A 22,598-nucleotide genomic window follows, 5' to 3' on the forward strand; every position below is an offset into this window, starting at 1 on the left:
TCAACACGAATGCACCGGACGTCTTATCCGTTAGGCCACGACGACTCCTCTTGTGAGTCCGCGCGGGTGGGTACCACCACCCTTCCTATTTCTGCCGTGAAGCAGTAATCCGTTTCAAGTCGAAAGGTACGTCAGCCATTGTATGTACTATAAAAGTGAGACCCAGAACTCTTGTGTCAAGTTGGAGATTAACTTTTACGTTGTTGATGAGCTCCTGTTATCATCTAACACCGGGTCGATCCTGAGCTCGTCCACCCGTCCAAACAATTAAAAATGGATTTAAGAGGTATTCAGGGTATAGAAACTCACTGGCCTCACAGGGTATAGAAACTCACTTTTCTTACCAGAACAAGCACTTTTAACTCGACGCCATCTCGCAATCGTATGCTTCGATTTTTCAAACTTTAAACATTAAAATTACCTAATTTTTAATTTATGTATTTAAATAATTCAATATTAAATTAGATACATTAGAGTCTTAGTTTGGTCCATAACTATGTCGTCATCGTCATTAATTGCTTTAGCTTCTACGCTGGGAGGCGTTAGGGTACCTCGCTCACAAACGCACCGCCTTGAACGATTTGTAAGACCCCATTCGATGTAAAAAAATTAAATGAGAAGCACTAACATTCAAATAAAATGAAAATTCAAAATTGGTTGATTCACTCAGAAAAAAGATGTGAGATAACAACACTCATGAAAAATAGCGTCGAATTGAGAACCCCGTCCTTTTTTGAAGTCGTTTAGAAAGTACAGTGATATCTCCCATCGGCCTGTTTTAAATTTCCTGATTTCTTACAAGATCATCTTCAACACAATAAAACTTTTACGCCCACATTACAGGACTTAATATTCTTCATCCTACTTTCGTATTTTGTTACAGGTTACTAGCTTTTTTATGATTGAACGATTACTGGTGGCCCGGAGGCCTTACCAGTTTCACCAGGACAGATGGTCGAGCAAAAGCTCAGCCAGGAGGGGTGGGATTTGTTAACAGCTGCCCGAGCGCCTCCAAAGGAGACCTAACAGCTCAAGAGCAGCTGCTTCGCGAATGAATCTACTACCGCAATCGCGTCCCGCTGAGAAGATCCGGCGAGTAACTCAGCGGGCTGATGCATGGGTTAGGTTACACATCGAACTCTTTGTCGAATTCGACGAATAGGGTTACCGATGTCATTACCATCACTTATAATGTCTGGCGACAGGACGATAAACACAAAACTAAGATTAACCCTCGTGTGTGAGTGAAGTTAAGTTTTTTACCTACAAATTTCGAACAACATTCGGTTTTTGCATCGAACTAGAGATCTGCCCTTTGAAATTGGAAATATGGATGTATCCATATACAGTACCCGGTGATAGATATTGTACCTCGGCCTTTGTTAAGAGTCAATCGGCTTCGTAGAGCGCTATCTCTGTCGCACGAAACACGAAGAAGATCTATGTATAAGCACCGCGTAATGATTTCGAAAAAATTATCGAACAAATTAACAATTACACATACACTACATCTTGTTTTCAGCAATTGTATACAGAATATGGACGCTATATTTAAGAGAACAGAACTGTATGACAGTTTTTTCCCCCTTCGTAAGCGGAAAACCCGAAGAAAAATTACATGAAATTTATGTAGGTTTACTGAATTATAACCGTTGCTCCGTAAATATTTGGCGAGCATATATAACCCTTGACAATAATTCAGCTACTTTATGATGCAGATTTAGTAGTAGGGTTGCTCGGTTAGCTAGGGCTGCTAGTTTTATTATATTTTAATTTTATCGAGATAGAACAAACGAACCGATACATAATGTTTAAATTGTAATGTTTAAAAAAAAAGTAATAAAAAAACTAAAAAGAAAAGTTTAAATGACATACCAAACTAATAATTATTATTATTTCATTTTTTTATCCTGTCGGTACTGGTCAGGACATTGGAGTGAAATTATAAAATTGTTGTATTGACATCGGTCTTTGACGCGTGTACAAATTTTCATCTTAATCAAACGGTCGTTGCAGATTACGTTCAAAAATTATTCAACACTACTCAACCACGTAACCACTCAACATCAGTAGCTCGTTTGCCTACAAGGGCAAAATAAAAAAAAACAAGTTTATAGAAGCGTGTTCAAAAAACACTTTTAAGCTATTGCATAGCTTTTATCGCAGGCTTTGAGTCCGGCGACCGAATCAAGAAATTCCGTAACGAAAATAAAACCTAACTCCGCCTACCATGTAGCTCGCGTTCAACACATTCACACGTTGCGCTTGTGTAGTGTTTGTGAGTAAGCGCGCGGCGTGACGTCGCACTGCATACGCATCATGAAAAGTCTGCCCATCTCTCTCTCGCGCGCTCTAGCTTTTGAGTGTGAAGGGGACAGTTAATGTTTTGCTTTTGTTAATGTTTATAAATATAGCGTGGTTTTATTTTATTATTGTTTTAATATTAAATTATTATTGTTAAAGTTGATAAAAAATGCCATGCAATAGCTATACCGCGGCAGTCCCCGAGTGCCACACGTGTTTTTTTTTACATTTATAGCTTCTCAAACTATTATCATGAAAATCCGATTAGCTGAGTCGATTTCAATATCACCGGGAATAAACAGCGGCTGCTCTTTTTGAACAATCATACTTGATATAGTCTCCAGCATTGGACTGCACGAGTTTAAAAGAGATGAGAAAATACCCATCGAGCCTGGGAACAAAACAACAGACGACCACACATCAGGCATTACACAAACGATGAGTCACTTGATGAAGTCAGCACTCATTTATCATTTCTACTAATAAATATATATTGCCACCTTTAATCGTATGAAGCGAGATGTTTCGTAACTCAAAAATCGTTGGATTATCCAGTAAGTAAATTAATCGAAAATGATCTTTATGTCTTTCGCGGTTATGACTATATTCCGCTAAAACGTTACTTGAACATACAGCGTTATAGTTGTGTTGAAAAGAATTAATGTCATTTTAATTCAACAAAACACTTCTGTGTTTGAATTTCGGTTCTGTTAACAACAGAAGTGAATTTAGATTTTAGTTAATAAATTGATTAATAAATCTATATATTAATACGTGAAGCAAAAACTTTGTATCCCTTTTTATGAAAATTGCGCGGACGGAGGAGTATGAAATTGGTCACACTTATACAGAATATAGAGAAGAAGTGCACAATTCTAATATTTTTTTTAAAATAATGCATGTAAGATACATTAAATCAATAAAGAAAACATACATACCATGTATTTGACGCACACACGCATGCATACTATTTATTGTCAAACTTTTGTTCTTGACGTCTGTTGTCAAATTGAGAATAGATTAAATATTGTTTTTCTTTATTAATATTTTTTTATAGAGTAGCCTTGGCGAAATTTGTGATTATAGAAGTATAAAATACATAATAGTGTACAAACTTACAATTCCAGTTAATTATAGTCGAATTTCGACTACTGCGGGACCTCTAGTTTCGATAAATACGCATTTTATTTCTTAAATTGATTACGATTATAATAATATTAACGGACTTTAAGTAGCTTAGTACACACGCCTTCCATAAGAAAAGATAATGTTAAAAAAAACCATTAAATAATTTTAACGAATAATTTACGATATTTGATCAAACTTGTCCAAACATTTTATCTATTTAATGATTAATGAAATTGAATGATTAATGAAAACTATTTGGCATGTTAAATAAAACACTGATATTTTCATAGCGCCATGTTTTTTTTGTCGGTGGATGATCGAGCTCGCGGTTGACTTGGTGTTAAGTGGTTATCACATCACAACGTGAATACCTTCGTCCATCTTGGGTCAAGAGTCTATCTTTCAAACACTTTGAGAACGCAGTGCTCTATACTACACCCCCCCCCCATGTTTTCGTATTAAACAAATGTGTCTGGTGACATTTAAATCGAAATAAATAGTTTGAATTTGATCTAACTACTATATTATAAATAGCCACAAACCATCTCTTATGAACTTGGTACAATCGGGCGACTATATTGCCTATTTACATCGATTATTTACTTTAGTAGGGTTAGCCTGAAGCCAATTTAAGCTGTCGTTCCGGCGTAATCCGACCCGGCGGGATGTATTCAATTGAGCATAAGTGCCTATTTGCATAATACAAGAAATCGTAATGTTAAGCCTCTATATATAAATACGGAGGTGAGGGAATACGCAGGCACGTGTTTTGGTTACATAACGTCATATTAAGTCAGCATGCGTAAATTCATCACTCAATATAAACGAGCTAAATACGATTTAAATAAAAAGTTTATGGAATAAACTAAAATGAAACAGCCCTCTCACTTTTCCTCTACCTTGGGAGCTATGCTGATTCTGATTTCAGTTCGGACTGACTTAAAAACGTGGTGCTCGGGGAAATGGAGTTTCTAGCCCGGTGACGCTGATTTGGTCTCTCTAGACCATCAGCTTAGGTAAGAAAAAAAATGGAGTTGTCTATTCCTTCTGTCAGTAGGAATACTTAGCTCAATTCGACCCTTAAAGACACAGGTTTGCGTGCTCACAGCGAAGACGGAACCTTTTGTCATGGTGCCGCAATTCCAAGTATCACTGCAACCTTCCATGAGTATTGGGACATTTGGAGTCGATATTACGAGCGATGTCCAATTTCGGAGTAATTTGTAGGGCAAAGCAAGGTTGTTGTTAATAATATTGGGAGTTTTCAACAGAATGAAGCAACACCTCACGCCTGGACAAAGACTTAGGCCTCGCGTGGAGAATTGCTTCCTCTGGGTCGGGGCTCCCATATATACCAGCTATTTCCTTTTGACTCTATACAGAAGAGGGTCATTCGGATTGTCGATAATCCCATTCTCAGAGATCGTTTGGAACCTCTCCGTCTGCGGAGGGACTTCGCTTTTCTCTATATTTTGTACCCTATGTTCCATGGGAAGTGCTGTGAGGAATTGTTTGAAATGATACCATCATTTCTATTTTAACATCGCATAGCCCGCCGCCAGAGTTCATTCATACTACCTAGAACCATTGCCTTCGTCCAGTGTATTTCCAGATATCTTTTCTGCCATGTACCATCTGGCTTTGGAATGAGCTCCCCTCTACAGTATTTCCCGAACGCTATGACCTGTCTTTCTTGAAAAGAGGCTTACATAGAGTGCTCAGTGGTGGGCAGTGGCTTGGCTGTGCCCCTAGGATTGCTGACGTCCATGAGTGACGGTAACAACTCACCGTGGGCCGTATGCCCATAGTAAATAAACTCATAACTATTTATAGAACAATGACGTCACAACATTGTAGAACGTAATATTAAGTATCTACATATTTAACCTCGTAGTAATAAATAGCGCTGCCTAGTAATTAGGAGCAGTGAAAGTAGTAAATCCCGTTATGAATATTACAATAGTATACGTCGATTCATCTTTTTTTTTTTCGGGAAGAGAGCTGTAGCTGCAGATGTAAGGAGCAGACCACGGGCCCAAAGATAAGATCGATCCATCTGCGTTAACCAGTACATGTTCCATGTAACGAAGACGAAGCGGGTCCTCCCGATGCATCACAAAGTTTCCCTCGCAGCTTTTCGTTGTTACAGACGACTGATTTCTCTGAAGTTGCGCGAAATGCTTAACGTGACTTTCAGCTCTATATTTTGCGATTTAAACTATCACGTTAATAGGCTTTTATTAGCTTCAGACGTATGTATGTTAGTATGTAACGGAATTTTTTAACATGATTATGACCCCCTTCAAAACGTCGGATTAACTCGAAAACTTTTTCAATTATATTTTTAAATTCATTATTTAAAAATATAATTGAAAAAGTTGAAATTCATCTAAAAAATGAAAAATACATAATAGTTTAAAAAACTAAAAAATTTTAATAATTTCTTACACTGTTTAATTTAAATTTATTAAAATTTATTTTCTATTTTTTAGTTGGGTTTTCTATAAAAGCGTACTTTTTAGTTTTTTTAAACTATTATTTATTATTTCATATTATTCAACTTCAGTTTAATCTCATTAATCGTATAGTCGCAAATAGTCTTGTATCTCAAGTTATTTGGAATAATAGGGGTATGAAATTGCCGTTTTTTTTTTGTAATAGGTACTTCGAATTGATATAGAGCCTTCATAGTTTAAGATTTTTGAGTGAAACCTTTTTCAAATGGTACTTATGGGGTTATTCTTTTAAAAAATGTGCAACATTCGATTGTCGACTTTCAATTGTTTTCTTTTATTCAACTTAGACAAGAAAGATGAATACTTCGAAAATTTGAGTGATTTCTGAATACGAGTTCCAACGCGGAACTAACGCTGCAGAAACAGCTCGCAATATTAATGTTGGGATTGCTAATGAACGCATCGTGCGATTTTGGTATAAATGCTTTCGTGATGGAAATTTTGATTTGAAGAACGAGCCACGTGGAAGAGCACATATGAATAACAATGAATTGAACGAGGTGGTGGAAGTCGATCCGAGCCAAACTACCCAGGAATTTGCGGCATGGTTTAACGTTACCTTACCAACAATATTGACTCATTTGCGTCAAATCAATAAAATATGAAAAATGGGTGCCTGATGTTATATTTTTTTTTTTTTTTTTTTATTGCTTAGATGTGTGGACGAGCTCACAGCCCACCTGGTGTTAAGTGGTTACTGGAGCCCATAGACATCTACAACGTAAATGCGCCACCCACCTTGAGATATAAGTTGTAAGGTCTCAGTATAGTTACAACGGCTGCCCCACCCTTCAAACCGAAACGCATTACTGCTTCACGGCAGAAATAGGCAGGGCGGTGGTACCTACCCGCGCGGACTCACAACAGGTCCTACCACCAGTAAATGGTAACCACCAGTGATGATTTAACTGATCGGCAGAAAGAAACGCGTGTTGAAACCTATGTTGCCTTGTTGAATCGATACAGAAATGAAGGAATATTCGATCGCATTGTGACATGTACTGAAAAGTGGATTCTTTACGATAACCGTAAGGAAAAATAAACGAATTTCAATTTTTCAATACAAATCGGCAATTTCACACTTTAACCCCTAACATAATAATATGTATTTGTGCAAACTTTTGCCTTTAAATTTCGCGCTCGGTAACTTCAGTCCAGTTGAGTTTATGTCAAACTTGGACTTGTATATTTAAAACTTTCAGCTAGTTACGATGTATGCATATGCCACCAGCATTATAAACCGCTAACAAATGGCTATTAATAAATAATACACACAAGATAACCTTGTTATAATTGTAATTAACTATACTGAGACCTTAGAACTTATATCTCAAGGTGGGTGGCGCATTTACGTTGTAGATATCTATGGGCTCCAGTAACCACTTAACACCAGGTCGGCTGCGAGCTTTTCCACCCGTCTAAGCAATAAAAAAAAATTGTGGTGGGTTCCTGCTCCTTCCATAGCAGAATTTCAGAGGCGATTTAGTTCCTATGGGCTACTGAAGCCCTAGTTCGGGATAGTTGACCGCCGCCTATTGCTCGACGTTATATTTTTATGGCCGGGTAGGTGGCATACCGACGCCAACCCTCCTCTTTTCTCATCCGGCTTTGGGGGCAGCAATGGAAAAGGTCACGACCCTGAGCACTGAGGAAAACGACGCACGGAGGAGGGGAATTGTAATTAAATTTATATGTGCACTATATTTATATGTTATACTAACGAAATACCATTTTTATAAACTAAATTAATAATTGAATTAGAGAATTTTAATCAGAACTAAGAATTCTTAAGAATTATAATTATTTAAATATTTAATAAGAAAATTACGTAAACTAAAATGTTTTAATTTAGCAAAAAAAGCTATGAATCTGACCTTAGATTTACATTTGTATTTGCAAATACTTTTAAATTAGTTTCATTATCATCAGAATTTTAATGTGATCATGTGTCCCTCGTGGTCAAAGAGCTTACAATAAATATTTGTCGAAAAACTCGAGGAACTAGTAAAGATTTCTGTTTATTATCTTTGTAACAGAATAATGTAGATATCCCTGGATTCAATCGTCTTGTTGATCCACTGGTTGGTAATTCGTACTATGGTACTAAAGTGTATCAATTTAATTCCCGGTCTTTTGCGTGAATTTTCACATTATCCGACATTTTCACATCACATCTCACAACACTAGTCCGCAGCATCTGTTCACGACTTAATCTAACCTAATCTATCATAAGAAGGAGGGAGCCTGGAGATCAGTAATAAAGGTCTTTGAACCTAGCACAGACTCCAGCTCTTTCAAAGGTTTACAAAATAAATTATAAGGTTAATTTCTATTTGTATTTGTACTATACCTTTAAGAGAGAAATAAAATAAATTATTGTAATTATGTTTAAAATCTTACTACTTAATATATTTTTAAGGGATTTTACGACCTGGTAACTAAGACCTTTAGGTCATGTCTTATTTTAATTTATATTCTTATTTTTGTGAAAAATGATAATATGGAGTGAAATGAAATGAAATGAAGATGCTTAATTTAAGACATTAATCAGCTGGGATGAAATTAAATGAAATGAGATGAGATGATATGGGATGAAATATAACCTCAGTAAGAGATTACTGAAGTTTTTTCAGTGGACTTTTTGGAGGATCCTGTGAAGTTACGTTCCAGCGGTTTTGTTTCAATTTCCCACATTTGTGCACTTTCATAGATATTAAACAGTAATCAACCACCGTTATTACACATTCAAACCTGAAGAAACACTAAATAGACAAAAAATAAAACAAATCACCGAACTTCACTCCTCGCGTTCCCGCCAAAAAGCATATTAAGTAATGTTTTCCAAAAAAGGTATAAAAAATACAATTTTAAAAAAACACTATATAAAAATAAATTACCGCTGATTATTATTAATATTTATTTATATTTATTTAAAATGTTATTAGTTACATAATATTTTTTTAAAAGATATTAAAAATACAATTTTTTTAAAACACTATATAAAAATAGATTGTCGCTGACACAGGACTCCAGAGTCGTAGTCTGGACGCGATCGCCCTGTCTCAAATGCGTCATAGTAAAATAGGAGGAAGTCTTAGTTTTGTAGTTGAGAATATAATTTTTTTTAACGAGTATCGTCATCAAAAGCACCTTCTCAGTGGATGAAGAAGTACCGTAAAATATGAATATTTGAAGCAAGACTATGTTCACAATACTTAGCTGAGCGGGTCCCTATAGAATGTTTATCTTAAAGCGTTTACTGTCAATCAGGATTAAATCTATGTTTAAACTAACACAAGTCGTGCCCCGCGTTTTCGCTCGCGTAAATTTTTCTGTTGTTTCCTCGTGACAAAAAGTAGCTTGCGACCCTTTCTGGTTTATACCAGCGGACACTCTGTCGTATTTGATATATCAGACATACCCGGCATTGCCAGTTGTGAGGTATCATGGCGAAATTCTCCTATAATCTTCATCCGGGTTAAAGACCATACTTGTGTGAAATTTTATCGAAATATGTATTTTTTTTAATTGCTTAGGTGGGTGGACGTTCGCACGGACCACCAAATGTTAAGTGGTTACCGGAGCCCACAGGTATCTACAACGTAAATGCCACCACTTACCTTGAGATATGAGTTGTAAGGTCTCAGTTTTTACAGTACAACGGCTGCCTCACCATTCAAACCGAAACGCATTACTGCTTCACGGCGGAAATAGGCAGGGCGGCGGTAACTACCCGTGCACACTCACAAGACGTCCTACCACCAGTAATTACGCAAAATATAATTTTGCGGGTTTGATTTTAATTACACGATGTCATTTCTTTACCCTGAAAGTCAATGAAGAGCATTTTTTAAAACATAACTTATTAGAAAAATCGGTACTTTTCAGCGGGACTCGAACACCGATGCATCGCTAAATACGAATGCACCGGCGATCTTATCCTTTACGCCACGACGCCGACTACATTTTATTACGATTAAGTGACAAACAACCACATGTGCAAACATATCGACAATCTAATATATAAAATTCTCGTGTCACAATGTTCGTTCCCATACTCCTCCGAAACCTCTTGACCGATTCTCATGAAATTTTTTATGCATATTCAGTAAGCCTGAGAATCGGCTACTATCTATTTTGCATACCCCTAAGTGATTAGGGTTGTCCACCCCTAACATATTTTTTTTTATTTGGACTTTTTTTTTTGTTATGAGGTATTATGTGGTTGAATGAGGTTTTTTTATTTTTATTATATATTCCCTCATCGTTCACAGCACTACATACCTCTTTCACTCATTTACCACATCCTTACTCACTTACAATAAGTTAGGTTTTTTTTCTAAACTAGAAATTCCCTAGAAATCTTATATATGGCAAAACAATATTTGCCGGGTCGGCTAGTGTTAGTATAGTTTTGCACGAAACATCAACGTGACTCGAATATTAACTGTAATGCAGATTAACGTATTGTTGTAACTTTATTAAGACGGGTTTCTAGGGTGTACCCGGTATTTCGATGCGCGTTTCTCGTTAATATTCACTTGTAAATGATGATCACACATTTCTTATACATTGGAAAACTCAAACGTAATTAAATACTACTATTTCGATTGAATCTCGCTTCCTTTGTTGCCGTTTCATTATTTCCGACGATTGGCATAATAGCACGAAGTTAAAATATATTGGTGAATAACTCCTTAGTTGAACGAGACTAGTGTGGACAATACACGTTATTACGGATCCTCCCGATCCATTAACGGTGCTTTTAGGTACCACAAGCACCGATCACCGTTCTCGTCGAACCCGTCGCTTGCGACAAAGGGCCCGACGAGTAAATTAACCCTCCGACACAGCCCACTGAGTTTCTCGCCGGATCTCCTCAATGGGCCGCGTTTCCGATCCGGTGGTAGATTCTGCGAAGCACTGCTCTTGCTAGGGCTAGTGTTAGCAACACTCCGCTTTGAGCTCCGAGAGCTCACCTACGCTAGGGTAAAGCTGAAATAGCCTCTCAAGGCTATCAGTATAGGTAGGAAAAAAAACTGGGCAATAAGGGCGGGTTTGAAACTGTAATACTAATTTTAACACGTTCACTGTCAAGTTTTTTTTTATTGCCCTTGTAGGCAGACGAGCATACGGCCCACCTGATGGTGAGTGGTTACCGTCGCCCATGGACGTCAGCAATGCCAGGGGCAGAGCCAATCCGCTGCCTACCGCTTCATTGTGTAGGTCTCCGATGCCCTACGCGGCGCACTGTAGTAATTATGTCGAATTTTCTCTTCGATCTTCGTATTCTTGTTCTATATCGTTCCCTCACTGCCGAGGATCGTGACCACATGTGACGTTCGTCCACTGTGTTCGATCATGGGTGGCATGGACCGCATGGTACAGACTACCACCAACTAGTTCTCTTACTAGATCTGACCATCTTTCCCACTTCTGCCCATGGCGCGCTTGCATTCTATGCGACCCGCAATTATGAGCTTCTCTAATCATGTCTGGGAGACCGCATGATGTATCCGAAGGAGCTCATAACACGTATTAAGTCGCCGGAATATCTAGTAGACGTTGCGAAAGACTAATCCGAAGATATAAAGAATGAATATATTTCTATGAGACTTAAAAGACTTTAACATACATTAACATACAATGAAAGGTAAAGTTAGGCAATCCAGGCGCTTAGTAACAGAAATCTAACGCCCATAGACATCAACAACGCAAATACCACCACTCACCTTGAGACATGAGGTTCCAAGTCTAGTCAACAAACACCACCATTCACCTTGAGACATGAGGTTCCAAGTCTAGTCAAATTCTATAGTACAACAGCTGATGCGCCCTTCACACAGAAACGTATTACTGTTTCGTGGCAGAAATAGACTGGGTTTCTAAGACGCCCAAATTTCTATCAGCCCACAGACGTCCACTGCTGGACATAGGCCTTCCTCAAGCCTCGCCACAAATGAGGCGATTCGTAGGAAAACCACGGTAACCGACATATCCCAAAGGATTGCGAAGTTGAAGTGGCAGTGGGCAAGGCACATTGCTCGTAGAATGGATGGCCATTGGGGCCGGAAAGTTCTTGAGTGGCGACGCCCAAAATCAATACTAATATATAAATCTACAGTGGTTTTTACGGCTGTTCCGTTATAACTACTGAACCACGCATCCGATTGACTTGTAACTCGGTATCCACGTAAAAAATACATGTACTTAATGTATAGGCTAATATTTATATGAGTGTTGGACTCCCTACATCAGCTGCGGGGGCGTTAATGATGAGAATCTTTGTGGGGGTGAGAAATAATAATGTTAATTTTAAATGCCCAGGGAAGCGGACGGGTACAGCTAGTCACTAATAAAAACAATTTATTTTTTATGTCTTAGATTGGTGGACGAGTTCACAGCCCACCTGGTGTTAAGTGGTTACTGGAGCCCATAGACATCCACAATGTAAATGCGCCACCCACCCTGAGACATAAGTTCTGAGCTCTCAGTACAGTTACAACGGCTGCCCTGCCCTTCAAACCGAAACGCATTACTGCTTCACGGCAGAAATAGGCAGGGCGGTGGCACCTACCCACGCGGACTCACAAGAGGTCCTACCACCAGTAAAATGATATTTTCCAATTAATTAAAATGTCAATTTGTTTTGTTACAGAAAATCTCACTACCCAACATGAGTAGACTTCTGTAGACTATTCAGGCGGCTGGCTATGGTTCGTTCTGATGGAGATTTCGACTGACGAATGAAGGAAGCGAACGGGAGCATGGTTGGACCGTAGGATGCGTCTCGTGTCGACGCTACTATACGCAACGCTGCTTCTGTGCACTCGGGTTTGCGCCTTCATACCCGGTATTGACGGTAAATTAACTAACATTTAATAATAAGACGAACAGATCTATCTTAATCTCGTTAAGCTTCTTTTTCATACCTTTATCCCACATTAAGTAAGGTCGTCGCAGCATGTCCTATTATCATTCTGCATAGGGATTTGGCATGAGTTTTACAAACGGGCTTATGTCTCCGCATATCCAAAGTGACCATAGGTAGGGACTTTTATTTATTTATTTATAACTTTATATACTAAACAGTATAAAGGCGAACTTAATAACTTAATGGACTTTTCTGTTCCTTCTTTTAGTGTCTCTTTTAGTTCATCCGTTTTTGGTCCTTATAGGTATTTCATTTGGTTATAACCCTTACTGAGTTAATATAGGCAATAAATTTCATAATCATCACAAGAGTAATATCCCCACCGCAGTAGATGCCAACGATCCGCCCATTTTTCCAGCTCGATGAAGAACAAAAAATTCGGTAATACGGAGAGCATTAACAAAACAGTGGAAATCAGAGGATAATAATACTAAATGTTTCCTGTGGGAATCTCTTTTGGACTTTTTACTCGTATTGTGTGATGTGACTTTTTGATTAAAATTCTCGATCAAAAGTACAAAACTTTCTAGGTAAACATTTTTTCTAACAAGTATTTTACAAACAATATTCATGATGAAGGAACAAAATTGTATGATAAAAAGAAACGCGAAAAACCATTATCTGCGAGTATACGTGTGTGGCGGTAGCTATCATAAAACACAAGACAGATGACTGAATGGCGCTAACGACATTTTCAAGATAAGTTTGAATAAATTACCATACGGAATTCGAAAAAATATTAATTTATATTTTCACGTCTATTCGTAAATCGAATTTATTAATTTTCATGATTTCTTTAGTTACCTATTAATAAACTCTACATTCTTCTATTCTTAGTAATTATTAAATTAGCGAATTAGTAAATTTGCGGGCTATTAAATACGTATTATGTTTCTGTATTAAAAATGAAACCTGCCAGCGGGATTTGAACACAGGCATCGTCGCATCGCTCGATACGCTTACACCGGACGTCTTAACCATTAGGCCACAACATTAAAATAGTAACACAAATGAAATGTAACACAGAATTCTATCTCGTGTCTGCAAGTTGGCAATGCAACCAAGCACTAGATGTCAACAAAAAAAAAGTTCGCACGCGTGACCAATGGAACCGCATCCGTCTTCTTCTTCCTACCTATGCTGATAGCCTTGAGAGGCTATTTCGGCTGCACCCTAACGTGTAGGTAGGCTTACGGGGCTCAAACCGGGAGTGTTGCTAACACTGGCCCTAGCAAGAGCAGTGCTTCGCAGAATCTACCACGGGATCGGAAACGCGACCCACTGAGAAGATCCGGCGAGAAACTCAGTCGGCTGTGTCTATGGGTTAATTCGCTCGTCGAGCCCTTCGACCGGTTCGACGAGGACGGTGACCGGTGCTTGTGGTACTTAAAAGCACCGTTAATGGATCAAGAGGATCCGTAATGACGTGTTTTGGACGGCATACGTATCTATACAAGAACTGTATGACATTCAAATGCTTCAGGTCCCCTCTCACACCAAGAAGCACTTGAAGGTGGAAACACAACATTCCTCTGCGACACAACCCCTGACTCCTCGGGAGATGAGTTCATGATATTAGTCTGGTACAAAAACAACATTCCCATCTACAGGTGAGTCTAAGTCCCACGTCAGTGAGTAATTTTAAATTAAATCAAACAAATCCTAATTAGAACTACATTTACGGTTCAATCCCACGTTTTTTTATTATCATTTTATGATATCCAATTGCACTAAATGTTTTTCGTCTGCGACTACGGTAATTGTAGAGTATTCGAAGCGTTGGGAATGACGTGATGATAATAAAATATGTGAGATTAAGCCGTAAAAGTAGATGTAAAGTAGATGTAATCAGCTCTACGACTCGCTAAAGCCGAAGAAAATACTGTAGTGAAATCTGGGCGCTGTAATTATCGCTACGTGCAAATGTTAGGAGTGTCTCTAAATTTAGTTCTGTGATAGAAGTCAGTTGTATTCTTATAAGGCTGTCTGCTCCTTCAAACCGAAACGCATGTCTGCTTCAGAGGTCAGATAATGCCTTGTTATCAATATTATTTTGACGTCTAAGCACCTCACTAGCACCTCTTCGGGCTCACGGAAGGCTTTTTTTATCATGTTTTTTTTATTGCTTATGTGGGTGGACGAGCTCACAGCCCACCTGGTGTCAAGTGGTTACTGGAGCCCATAGACATCCACAACATATACGCGCCACCCACCTTGAGATATAAGTTTAGTTTTAGTTACAACGGCTGCCCCACGCTTCAAACCGTAACGCATTACTGCTTCACGGCAGAAATAGGCAGAGCGGTGGTACCCACATGCGCGGACTCACAAGAGGTCCTACCACCAGTAAAAAAGTCATGTCTACCAATCATTAAAGCTTCAAAGACACGAAAGCTCTGTCGGATTAAAACGGACAAATTCGAGATCCTAAAACATTTTAGCTTATTAAAAGGACCTTGCTAGTTTAATACGCTGTAGATACAGATGGTTTTTCTTCGCAAACTTCATTTAGTAACTCGAAGTGTACACTCCGGCAAAGGACTCTTAGGGAACTCAAAACTGTCGTTTCATTACAAACGATCGTCATTTTTCATGCTCACGATTCCGGCAAATGAATCATTCATCATAGCGGACCGCATAATATATTACTGTTCGGAGTTTACGAGTGTTTGTTAGTGCGGAAGTTTAATTGACACACACTGATATTCAGTGATATTCAGAATGTACATATGTAGACAAATCGCTTTTTTTATTGCTTAGATAGGTAGACGAGCTCACAGCCCACCTGGTGTTAATGGAGCCCATAGACATCTGCAACGTAAATGCGCCACCCACCTTGAGAGTTCTAAGGTCTCAGTATAGTTACAACGGCTGCCCCACCCTTCAAACCGAAACGCATTACTGCTTCACGGCAGAAATAGGCGCGGGGTGGTGCTACCTACCCGTGCGGACTCACAAGAGGTCCTACCACCAGTAATTACGCAAATTATAATTTTGCGTGTTTCATTGTTATTACACGATGTTATTCCTTCGCCGTGGAAGTCAATCGTGAACATTTGTTAAGTACGTATTTCATTAGGAAAATTGGTACCCGCCTGCGGGATTCGAACACCTTATCCTTTAGGCTACGACGTATTCAACAGTATGTAGTACAGTACAGTACAGTCGCCTGTAATATAGCTACAACAAAAACACACATAAGTACGATCCTGCTTATATCTGCCTCGAAATAAACTTGCGCTTCGGCTACAAGTATAGCTCGGCCGCTACGCAATAATAAGCTTTATCTGCAGGCTGACAGTCCCAACGACATTCATTTTGGGTGCTTCGATGCCGCAGCATTTTCATTGGCGTAATAAAAAAAAAACTTCTTTTTTTAATTAAATTATTAAAAATTAATTGCTGCGTTCATCGACAGTGCGTTTCCAGAGATCTTTTTTGCCACGTACCATCCGGCTATGGAATGAGCTCCCCTCCACTGTGTTTCCAGAGCGCTATAACATGTCCTTCTTCAAACGAGGCTTGTGGAGAGTATTAAGCGGTAGGCAGCGGCTTGGCTCTGCCCCTGGCATTGCTGAAGTCCATGGGCGACGGTAATCACTCACCATCATGTGGGCCGTATGCTCGTCTGCCTACAAGAGCAATCAAAAAAATCATCGATAGATGCACACTCTTCTAAAACAGTTTCATTGTTTAAAAAACTAGTCAAACCCGACCCTATTTGGTGACAGATACTAAATTTCACTAATGATCCGATCGCTACCAACACAGGTTAATCCGCTTGGCTAATCCTAAGATATATCCTGAAGATTTCATCATAGTCGGTCCAGGATTTTCGGAAACATCACACTGACTTAAATATACATCCCTACTAATATATAAATGTGAATGTAAGTTTGTTTGTTACGCTTTCACGCGGAAACTACTCAACCAATCATCATGAAGCTTTGTACACATGTTCTTGGAGGTATTAGAAGTAACATAGGATACTTTTTATTAAGATTTTTTTTTTTATGAACAATTAAAAAATTGTTTATCAAAAAATCTCAAAATCTAGCTTCTTCAACGCCATCTACCGGTTCAGTAATGAAGTTCCAATCCTGAGTACTGTAAATGAAGTCGCGGATATTTAGCGTTATGCCAAAGTAACTTTTCCACGCGGACGAAGTCACGGGCAAAAACTAGTAGAATATAATCATCTTTTCAAATTTAAATTACCCTCTTGGCCTCCAAGAAGAATGCTTGCAAAAGTTACCTTTTTAAAATTCCCAAAAATACGACCAACTGTACAATTCACAGCGTACTTTTCACTTAGCTGAGCGACTGGATCTGCGCCAAATTTCGGGCTTAGTAAGTTCTTTTGAGTCTCGCAAACAAAAATTTCAACATTTCAATTCAAGTCTGGTCTAAACTGGATATAGACTGTCGTAAACAAATAGAACTGAACGTAAAACTCACTTCTATCTTATCCCCTAAAACATACAAAACTAAACCCCGTGGTTTCCAAACAAGGGAATTAAGCTTTTAACTAAACCCTGTGGCTTCGAAGCAAAGGTAATTAAGCTCTTCCGGAAATTGACAACATCATTCGGAACGTTGGTCTACTGAGCAAAAATCAGTTGAGCTCTAGTCATTTCTTCTTCTGGTATTTTAAAAGGATTAACCGGATAGGCAGTAATATTGTACGAGTATTATACCATTTTTAGCAACGGCTTAATAATTTGAATAAATAAAAAAAATACAAAAGTGGGTTGGAACGATCGACACAGAATATTAAATCTAAGACAAGTGAACGCTGCGCGCGCTTCCAGCAAAAGTGATCCGAGGTGGCGTGATGTCCCCGCTGGTCGGTCGGTTGCCCCTCCAGATGACGAGTTGCCCCTCCAGATGACGTCACGAGTCCACGTGAGTGCTCGTCGTCAATGGCTCCGCCCATCGACTTTGACTTAAGAGGAAGTCGCCTCTAATACCATAGTACCACCATCGACATCGGTATTTATTGAGGGTAGGGCGCAAGTCATCCCCATCTTGCCTATTTCTGTCGCCAGGATTACTTCGTTACAAAATTGCATCATATACATACTTCATACATAATATCATTAGATGCATTTAGAGAGATTTAGACTTGAAGCTCATCAGTCGAGACAGGTAGCGGCGTTCACATTCTGATCTTCAGGTATCCATTAAGCACCAGGTTTTTTTTTTTATTGCTTAGATGGGTGGACGAGCTCACAGTCCACCTGTAAATGCGCCACCCACCTTGAGATATGAGTTCTAAGGTCTCAGTATAGTGACAACGGTTGCCCCACCCTTCAAACCGAAACGCATTACTGCTTCACGGCAGAAATAAGCAGGGCGGTGGTACCTACCCATGCGGACTCACAAGAGGTCCTTTCACCAGTAAGAAAGACCGAGGTAGACCCCGAGCTCATTCAGCCTTTAAAAAAATCAAGTTTAGGTGGTAGGAATCATCATTCTTCCAGCTTCGAGATCCCCGATCGGGAATGGGCGGACTCCACGTTCAACGCGACAGGTCGGATGTCGGCGGACGTCCGCAGCCAACCGACAGCCATCACGGTGTCTGTACTCACAGAAGATGACCAGGCCGTCTATCACTGCAGAGTAGACTTCAGATTGTCTCCAACGCGCAACATCGGCGTTAACTTGACCGTTGTTGGTAAGATTCTTTTTTGCTTTTATTTTGGTAAAATGCATTAATTTAATATATACAAATAAAACGTAAATTGTGTTCTTTCGTTATCTGTATTTTGTTGAAAGAATAGTTTAAAAACAACAACAATAAAATACAGTTCAACAGCAAACAGAATTAACAATTAATTTCGTTTTTTTTTTGTTATTCTGTTAAGGACGAGTGTTAAACAATGCATCTTCTTCTTATCGGCCCATAGAATACATAATCGACCATAACCACTGACAACCAGAGCTTATATTCTTTAATATGAGACTCAGATTTTCTCTTTTGTTTTGTTTAATGATATTTCGAAAAAAACCGACTATCTTCAATTTTTTTAATTGGCAGCCCTGTGGCCGATAATGGCTGCCAAAAAAAAAAAAAAAATCGTTTGACAAAAGGAACGAAAAAACTCTTAGTCTTTGTCTATTAATACCTAATTATTTTATGATTTACGAACAGTGCTTACTGATAATAGAACCGATAATACCACCATCACTCTACGATTAAATAATTAGCCAACGATTTAATTATGTCTAGGCATACATATGTATCTGAGAGCTTAAAGAGACAAATAAGTCCCTGTAACGCTATTTGGAATTGGTTAGGGCGATAAACTATTGCTCTGCCTCAATATATATGCTTCCGAGTATCTGAAATATTCGTAGATATCACGAACCTATTAATCGTGGTACCACGTGGTACTAATCCTCGTATCTATTTTTTTCGGCTTCGCGTTGTGACAATGTCGGAACGGTAAACGAGAGGTTAGATTTTAAATTTAATTTGAAAGAAATAAAATCTCTATCGGATAAGTTCTATTATATATTTATGATATTTCTAAAAGGTTACACTGAGTGAAATATGTTTCTTTTCACGGTCACTTTGCGAATTATGCAGACGGAATTAAGTTGAAGTAAATATTATACAACCAATAATTTACCAATAATAATATACATAGTTCATGTGACCATATTAATATAGAAATATAATTCATACAAAGCATAAAAAGTGACCAAAGTTGAACTAGGTGTTCAGCTTTAGTCACATTTCACAAGGGGTTGAACCTTCATTCCTAAAAGAAAATCAATTAAATGAACATTTAGTATTATTTTATTAGAAACAGGTCACTGACCTCGTCGAAGCGTGCACACGCTTAAAAACATGATACTATACCTATATAGGTATTGTGCAGGTATAGTGTCATGTTATATCAGATATCTGAATGATTTTTCTGTGTGTGACTTACTGAACTCGAGAAAGGAATAAGAGGGAGAATTACCTAGAAAAATAATGAGTCATAAAGCCTAGTAGCTTATAATTGAAAAGAAATAGTTATAGTCAAAATACAGCCAATCTCGCATTCCTCTGTCATGTAACATCTATCGGCAATTTTTTATTTCACTAATTATGAATAATAATAAAAAATCACCTCTCTTACATATTTATGGTTATTTTTATTGATCAGACTAGTGAAACCAGTCAGATTCCGCTCTCACCTTGACTTAAGTGTTTATAAAACATACATTTTTTTTAACGTCGCGCGCCATCTGTAATTTGTTGATCGTACTAGATTATACTCTGTATGCTAATTTGACGTATACAATATTAAAATTAGAAAATTGATCAAAACTCATCGAATAGTTTTTGCGTGAAACAAACACTTGCAAACTTTTGCAATATGATTTAAAATAGAAATGAAAACATTTAATTCCAACGAGAAAAACCTAATATGGTCACCCTACACTTTGTGCCCACACCGCATCCATCATGGTGACGGCGTGTTTATTTTAAAACATTCCGTAACTTTAAATCGTACCGTAAACATCTTAAATCGCTTTAATCATGCTCGATGCACAAATGTCAATTACATTAGTCCAGTTTACTTTGTAATTGTTGATAGAACGCACTCTTAAATCAAAGCATTGTTACAGATCTAAGGGTTCTTCAAATACATAAATATTAATGAAGACCTGTTAGATGTTTCCATTTCTAGTCGATAAGTGTAAACACAGAAAAATGTTTAAGATCGACTGGCTTAAAGAACTTAACAAAAAGGATTGAGAATCATCAAACATTTATCGCCAGCGATACCAGACGGCTAATTTGGTCTTGAATGGCTACTGTTTGAATTGCCACTGACCTTAGCAAAAGCCAAACCACTGCAGACTCCTCACAAACATCATTTGAAGTAGGCAGACTCACAAGACGTGCTACCACCAGTAATTACGCAAATTATAATCCTTTGGTTCTATGATTTGCATTTTATTGTTATTTCTGCGATAAAATATAGTTCCTTAAAACTTGTTCTTTGGTTCACAGTACTGCCAAGTCCTCCGTTTTTCATGGACGAGCTTGACAATAAAGTAGAGCGCACAGTCGGCACTTACCACGAAGGCGACACTCTGGTACTGAAGTGTCTGGTGATTGGAGGTAAATAGCATGTAAATAGTTTTAAATTGTGTTTTTTTTTTCTTTCCCTGCCTAATCGTTGGTAGCGTAAGGGACTATCCCAACTTCACGTGGACCGGTAGGTGAGCTCACGGGCTTAACCTGAAAGAATTGCTAACATTAGCCCTAAGAAGAGCAGTGCTTCACTGAATCTACGACCAGATCGGAATCGCGACCCACTGAGAAGATCCGGCGAGATACTCAGTGGGTAATAGTTATATCTCAATGTGCACTTACCTCGTCAGCAACATAGAGACAACACATCATGAGGACTCATTAACGGTGATGAATTTACGCCTAGGCCTCAGAGATCCGGGCCTCCAAGAAAAAAGTTCAAAAGTACCAAATACCCTTCACATACCTAAGCTAAGAAAAAAAATGCTGTTTCTCCATAGCTATAATTTATCACATATGTTTGCACATTGCTACTTCCTACAGAAGTTTCTAACGTCTATGTTCTAGTAAGAGCAGTGGATAGAGATGATCTGAAAGGACATGTCTAAAATGACAGCGACTGTTCGGTGTTACTAAACTCGTCAATTGTCATTAAACAAACAATTTTTTTTTTATCTCTGCCTATCTATACGTATAGACAACTTTATAAATCAGACCATTAAGAACCAATGCACGGTATTTCCCTTATCGACGAACAAGTTAATTAACATAGTTCACAGTGAATTCTTGTTTATGAAGAACTTCAAAACCAATTACTGACAGGAACTGAGATGTTTAAGCCAATGCAAACGTAATGAGCAGGCTCTCGGATAATAGTTAAGGCAATTTATTCGAATGCAGGTTTTTATTTATCAATTATCCGAACGTTACTTGATTGCTGTCGATCGATTTAAGGCCTTAATAACATTCGTTTTATGACCAATTAAATAGTCAGATTGTGGATTTGTTAAATGAGATGTAGAGAATTGAATGTCCGTATCGTGATTATTGATCTATGGACGAACTAGTTCATAATAGCCTTGTTATCGCATCACAATACCATCACCTTGATACATAAATTCAGTCGTAATTATAGACAGAATTCAGTTTTTGGTGTCAGTGACATCTGCATAACAAGGTCACCAACAAATTGTGTAGCACTTGTGATGTGCTTTATGCTGTCTTTAGCGCCATCTTGTGCTGTTAAGAGTAAATTGAGCCTTGTTTAAGAGATAACAGATGGCGCTAGTGTACCTTGCATCTTTTTAGTTTCGTAAAACTTAACTCGCAATTTGACCATACATTTTTGATCGAATATTTCTTCAACAATTGTCTTAATATAAATATAATTTCCAGGTCGCCCTCCACCCCGATTGAGCTGGTATTCTGGTAGCAACTTGGTAGACGCATCTGATGCAGACAGTGACATTCCCTCGGTGAGGGAAAATGAGCTTTATCTGCCTTTGACACGGGCCAACGCGGGTTCGATATCCTGCAGAGCCAGTAACACGAATTTAGCGCCACCTGTTGAGTCTAAGCTGGATATTGAACTATATTGTGAGTTCTCTTTTGCTCTACTTTAAATGTACGTCTGAAATACAAAGCGCAGTGTTCTTTTTTTTTTGAAATAAACACCCTA

At 38.3% G+C, this 22,598-nt stretch overlaps 1 protein-coding gene and 1 long non-coding RNA gene across 5 annotated transcripts in view; one reads left to right on the forward strand and one right to left on the reverse strand.

Moving 5' to 3' along the window:
• LOC101742301 (hemicentin-1) overlaps positions 1 to 22,598 on the forward strand; it is a 166,132-nt gene that overhangs the window by 111,344 nt on the left and 32,190 nt on the right. For 3 of the 4 annotated variants that reach the window (XR_009976694.1, XM_012691255.4, XM_021348680.3), the window contains exons 3-7: positions 12,607 to 12,810; positions 14,366 to 14,492; positions 18,366 to 18,559; positions 20,897 to 21,007; positions 22,316 to 22,516. Coding sequence is in view for 3 of the 4 variants with exons in the window: in XM_012691255.4 (XP_012546709.1) it covers positions 12,732 to 12,810; positions 14,366 to 14,492; positions 18,366 to 18,559; positions 20,897 to 21,007; positions 22,316 to 22,516 (712 nt within the window). In the remaining variant the exon portion in view is untranslated. The remainder of the gene's footprint in view (positions 1 to 12,606; positions 12,811 to 14,365; positions 14,493 to 18,365; positions 18,560 to 20,896; positions 21,008 to 22,315; positions 22,517 to 22,598) is intronic. The other variant, XM_012691256.4, reaches the window with a different exon arrangement.
• On the reverse strand, positions 18,627 to 21,534 carry LOC134201427 (uncharacterized). The gene is made up of 2 exons (XR_009976713.1): positions 21,263 to 21,534; positions 18,627 to 21,127 (listed from the first exon to the last, which is right to left on the reverse strand). It is a non-coding gene; the product is annotated as an uncharacterized LOC134201427 (long non-coding RNA).

The sequence above is a fragment of the Bombyx mori genome, chromosome 25 (genome assembly GCF_030269925.1).
Source record: "Bombyx mori chromosome 25, ASM3026992v2".
Lineage (NCBI taxonomy): Eukaryota > Metazoa > Arthropoda > Insecta > Lepidoptera > Bombycidae > Bombyx > Bombyx mori.